The sequence below is a fragment of the Amyelois transitella genome, chromosome 3 (genome assembly GCF_032362555.1).
Source record: "Amyelois transitella isolate CPQ chromosome 3, ilAmyTran1.1, whole genome shotgun sequence".
In the NCBI taxonomy this organism is placed as follows: Eukaryota; Metazoa; Arthropoda; class Insecta; order Lepidoptera; family Pyralidae; genus Amyelois; species Amyelois transitella.
Window position 1 is genome coordinate 9,872,873 of NC_083506.1, and position 5,382 is coordinate 9,878,254.

Here is a 5,382-nt window from a genome sequence, read left to right on the forward strand (position 1 = left end):
ATAAAGTTGCGTGATTTTATTTTGTGACTTGTGGCGTATAGATGTCTGTGGCTACAAGTGAAGCGCAAAGACTCCTCCATTTAGTTCTTCAGAGTGTTGCACTGACTCTTTCTCTCAGTTGGATGGATTACTGTGCTTTACGTTACAACGCTATCAGCCCATGCATCTAAGATTCTAGCAAAATCAGATAATGACATTGAATATTTAAAAACGCGCATACAATATTTTGATGAATTGGAGCGTAACTACAATAACTATAGGCTATTTGACTGTATTAAAAATATACATTTCTTTTATGTCATCAGTCTTAATATTATTTTTTTGGAGCGATTTGTAATAACGCGAGATAAAAATATTGCATTATTTAAACAAAATCCGTCTCAGAAAATTAGGTTTTTATATGCAGCTGTCACGTGACTATAAACGAACGTGATTGGCTATTTCTATTATGACGTCAATTATCCATAAACAGACTGTGGATCGTACCGTTCCTTAGTGTTAGCTATTATTTTTCAAGATTTTATAAGTGTATGATCGCTCAGGATTACTCAGATAACATAGGTATTTAATAATGGAAACCAATTCCGCGAAAGCTAACAGTCGAAACCTACCAAAAGTGGACGCAATAATGGTTGGAAGAAGAAATCTGGATTGTCTTCTTCAATCCAGACAATCCAGATTTCTATGCTGCCGAACTGAGGAATGTGAAAACATCAATGTAAGTATATCTTGGTAACCACTGATCTTAGATCATGATCTGAAACCACTTCTTGCGAATATTCAAATCCATCAGCATAGAAAAAAACAGTTTCGTAGGTGATTTTATTGTTGTATTAGTGCATTGAGGCACTGCACAACATTTATAGGTCTTAATTTTAATAATTTTCACACATATGACGTGGCACAAGTTAAATAAAACAAGAGAAAATCAAAACTTTTCGAAACACCAACAAGCTTTGTATGATATTTACACGAAATTTACGTCACTGCATGCCATGGCCGCCATATTGCTAAAAGTCGCGTTTTGGCGGCATATTTAAATATTGCATTTTCTTTTTCGATTTTTTAATAAAATAGCTGTAATAAAGGCAGAAAAGTATTTTTGTAGGGCTCCTTATAAACAAATAAATACCCTAAGATAGTTTTTAGAACTTTGTCAAATAGCCTATAGAATGATAAAAGTACAATAGCATTAAAGTAGCCATAGGTTATGTAAACCAAAACGACTTTTAGTTATGGGATAGTATAAATAAAAGTGATGCACTTAAACATTTAAGTATTTTTTATTATATTACTAAGTTTTTTCTTTTACAGCCAAGGAATTAGTGCTTGTTCCACTTTCATTATTAAACATTGCTGGTGTTAGATCCCCATTTTTATCTAAAATTAGTTTCTTCAAAACTCTATCATAATGATGACTATATTTTACTAAATTGTAAAAGCCATGTTCTAAAACCTCTTCCAAAGGAACTTTTAAATATTTTTTGAAACCCCTTATTCCTCGACAGGCGACTCTGTACAAAAAATGATGTGTATAGCCATCTGGGAACTTCTGCCGCAACTCTTTCCAACGAATATCACTCCATACCTTATATGAAGACTTTTTTAACCTTAAATATTAAATAATAAAAATTATTTACTTGCATGAGCATTTTCAGCCATAAATAAGATATGGGCAACAGCATACCTAACTACCCAAATTCACCCCTATTACTGTGCCATAGAGTTCCGTACAGGGTAGTATATTATACCACCCTGTACGGTTTATTATACTTTCTTATTATACTTACTTTTTATATATTTTTTTCCTCAGCTTTCTCAAACTAACACTATCTTGTACAAAAAGTTGAACATGGAGGTTAGTGTTCCAAAATTGTTGTAAATATATGTAGTGCTGATCCATATCTTCTTCAAGTTTTAACCATACTTCTTTTTCAAATTTTCTATTTTTTAATTCTTCAAGAGGAAGATTGGTGTATTGCATCAACTGTCTTACAAATTTTGTGGCTAATGGTAGTGTCCACTTAATTCTTGGCTTTTTCACTTTCTCACCTAAAATAATACATAATATACTAGCTTAGGCAGGTCTTCGCCCCTGTGATAATTTCCAGGAAAATAAGTATATGTTACTCCTGCAGGTCTATTCTATTTCTGTGAAAATTTGGTCAAAATCAGTCCAGTAATTTTTTATTTAATTGCTTACAAACAAAAATACAAATCTTCTTTCTTTTTAAATATTAGTATGGATCAAAAAGCTTTACAAATTAACATGGTTTGATTATATTCAGCCTCCTCTGTTTTAGATTTTATGTGACTCAAAATTTTTGTGTTTATGACTAACTATACAATAAAATACTATATATTTACCACAACTATTTATATGGAGTTTTTTATATAACCCTCTTGGTTCACGACTGAGAACCATAGAACATGTTGTTACAGCATTCCGAGGTTCATGTTGGAAGCATATTTCCATTATTTTCTCCTCTTCACGGGAATATGAGCCTTTCACAGGTGCTCCATAGTATGTCACAATATGTCTATAAACTTGATAGAGATTCCTTTGTAATCCACGAGCCAAATATGCTGTTACAAAATACCGTACCTTTTCTTCAGGTGCACTACAATTGATACCTTTGTTTCTCCATCTAGCTAAGCATAAAGGTTTATCAGGTACTTTGAATTTCTGAAAAAATAATATATATAAACTTGCTTATCTATTTTTAAAAACCAAATAACCAATGATAGTATTGCAAAAAAGAAAAAATAACACACCTTTACAAATTTGTGCCAATTTTTATTCACCTTGTTTATTTCATCAGATGTAAAGCTGCCTGTTTCAAATGTCTCTTCATAATCTTGGTCTACATTTAAAGGTCTTGTTAAGCTTTTGGACATTTGATACCATGGTCGATTCCAATATATTTCTTTATCTTTCAGTTTATCCACTAACAACTAAAAAATTGTAAACATTAAAACAACGTATCAGTCAAAAAAGCAAAAAATAAATTTTATCTCCACTCTGACTCTAAAAGTGAGTGTTGGAGCCTTTTCCAGAGGAAGCTAAAGCAGGATACTATTTTCCAATCAAAATTTACTAAAAGCGAAAACAACATGCAATCTTTACACAAACCTCCATGTATATTTCATCTTCCTCATTGAGCGTTATTAAATATTGACGAATCTTTTCCATAGCTGATGGATCATTAGAATCCATACCTTTAACTTCTTCGTATAATTGATCAATCATCTTTTCGAAAGTGTCGTAGGTGTAGGTTTCGAAAGTGTGTATCTTTCCTAACATTAAAAAATAATTGCCGGCATGATTTTACTCTGCGATAGGTTAGAATCTACTCCACAAGTCCACAAAACAAACGTGCTATGCATGCAGGATACAGCAATAGCTTGCTGTTGTTTTAAAAAGTGAAATTTCAAACTATAACAGCAATCAAATAAAAGTATAAGTAATTTCTAAATTATTTACAGACACTTCCTAAACACTACAAAACACTTAGGTATTTTTTTTCGAAACAAAACAAATTTGGAAAAAGTTCCTTCTTTGACAATTTTGTTTGACTTGACATTGACACTACAGAGAGTGACTGACTTTTATTACAGTTAGAAATTCAGCTTATGATTACATAACGCTACAAGTAATATTAACGGTTACAGACTTGTTAACGTTAATTAAAAGAAACGAAAGGGGCCATGGCTAGGCAACAACGCTTTGGTTTCGATATTTATAACGTAAATAGTTTCATGTGGTTCCCGGCAAAGGCGTGTGGTTCCCGGCACCAATAAAAAAAGAATAGGACCATTCCATCTCGTTCCCATGGATGTCGTAAAAGGTGACTCAAGGGATAGGCTTATGAACTTGGGATTCTTCTTTTAGGCGATGGGCTAGTGTGGTGATATGCAACCTCCACATTAGCTTTGACACCTTTTATCATAAAACGAACATTTCAGTTCTGTCACATGTTCAAAGTCATACTGTATAATTTTATTGAATAAAGCCATATTTACTGAGAAATGGTTAGTTATTCTACAGCTAGCAACCTGTCACTATTTGAATCTCATTTCCATCATAAAACCAAACAGTTGAACGTTGCCTATTACTCTTTTCAAGACTGTTGGCTCTGTCTACCCCGCAAGGGATATAGACATGATTATGTGTATGTGTGTGTAAATAGTTTCGACATTCTTAACGTTAATTGGTAACGTTATTTAAAATCGCTTTATAACGATATAAGATTACATTACAGATATCACGACTATAACGGTATCATTAAGTCATAACTTTTCAAAAATATCTATATTTACCGTTATTTAGTATTCATTTGGTAATATCTCACAACTTTTAGTATTCATTTGGTAATATCTCACAACGAGGTAGTAAAACTATCAAATATGTCTCCTTTTGATAAATTGATATCGCATATCGTAACGACTTTAGGGCATTATTCCACACATACATACATAAAATCACGCCTCTTTCCCGGAGGGGTAGGCAGAGACTACCTCTTCCCACTTGCCACGATCTCTGCATACTTCCTTCGCTTCATCCACATTCATAACTCTCTTCATGCAAGCTCGGCGGTTTCGGGTACTTCCGAAATATTCCAAATATTCCATTACGAAACACACATTATTCCAATACGAAAATAAAATAAACTATGTAGAAATGACAGATAGGTTACAGAAAAATCGTTGTCAGAGTTGCTCCTAAGCAGTGTTGCCGTTTTAGCGACTTTGTCACTAGATCTAGCGGAATTTTTATGTATTTAGCGACTTATTTTTTCACTTTAGTCGTTAAAAAATAATTGGCGATAATTTGCGTAACATAAAAGCCGCTGCTTTTATGTTACGCAAATTTTGAAAATTTTAATGGCAACACTGTGTGACGACAAACAAAAAAAAAGAACCAATCATCTGAGACTGACGACAAGTTCTCGGGAATACACCAATCTATGACTGACGGCAAAGAAAAAGAACCAATCACGTGATACTGACGACGATTTCGCGGGAATCGCATTGAATGATGTTTTACAAATGATTGCGTCTCTCACTCGCTCCTATTGATGCAACCGTATGTCTATTTCATTTTAATTATATGTTGTTCATTCGTAAATTTTTAGTTTTTGATAATTTTTATTAATTTCCTTTAATTTTTAATAAAAAGTGTTTGATTCTATAAATATGCTTTTATTTACAATTAATATTTTACTTTATTTAAGTTTTTAATTTTAGCGACTTCTAGCGATTATTTTTTGCACAGTTTTTTTCATATCTGGCGACATTTCTACAGAAGTCTGGAGACTTATTTTTTTCTTAAACGGCAACACTGCTCCTAAGCCTAATGTTTGTTACATAGTAGCAACATAG

The 5,382-nt window shown here is 32.7% G+C and overlaps 1 protein-coding gene across 1 annotated transcript; it reads right to left on the reverse strand.

Moving 5' to 3' along the window:
* Positions 1-247: 247 nt before the first annotated feature.
* LOC106140113 (uncharacterized) lies at positions 248-3,582 on the reverse strand. Its single transcript, XM_013341647.2, has 5 exons — positions 3,134-3,582; positions 2,776-2,955; positions 2,368-2,686; positions 1,791-2,052; positions 248-1,610 (listed from the first exon to the last, which is right to left on the reverse strand). Exons 1-5 carry the CDS (start codon positions 3,302-3,304, stop codon positions 1,295-1,297), a joined length of 1,248 nt encoding a protein of 415 aa, XP_013197101.2. The 5' UTR covers positions 3,305-3,582; the 3' UTR covers positions 248-1,294.
* Positions 3,583-5,382: the final 1,800 nt, after the last annotated feature.

Excerpts from the sequence above, each read along its gene's own strand:
- LOC106140113 (XM_013341647.2), bottom strand. The coding sequence starts at position 3,304 with ATGTTAGGAAAGATACACACTTTCGAAACCTACACCTACGACACTTTC. Across the intron at positions 2,687-2,775 it reads ATTGGCACAAATTTGTAAAG|AAATTCAAAGTACCTGATAA; the intron begins GTGTGTTATTTT and ends TTATTTTTTCAG. Across the intron at positions 2,053-2,367 it reads ACTCCATATAAATAGTTGTG|GTGAGAAAGTGAAAAAGCCA; the intron begins GTAAATATATAG and ends GTATTATTTTAG.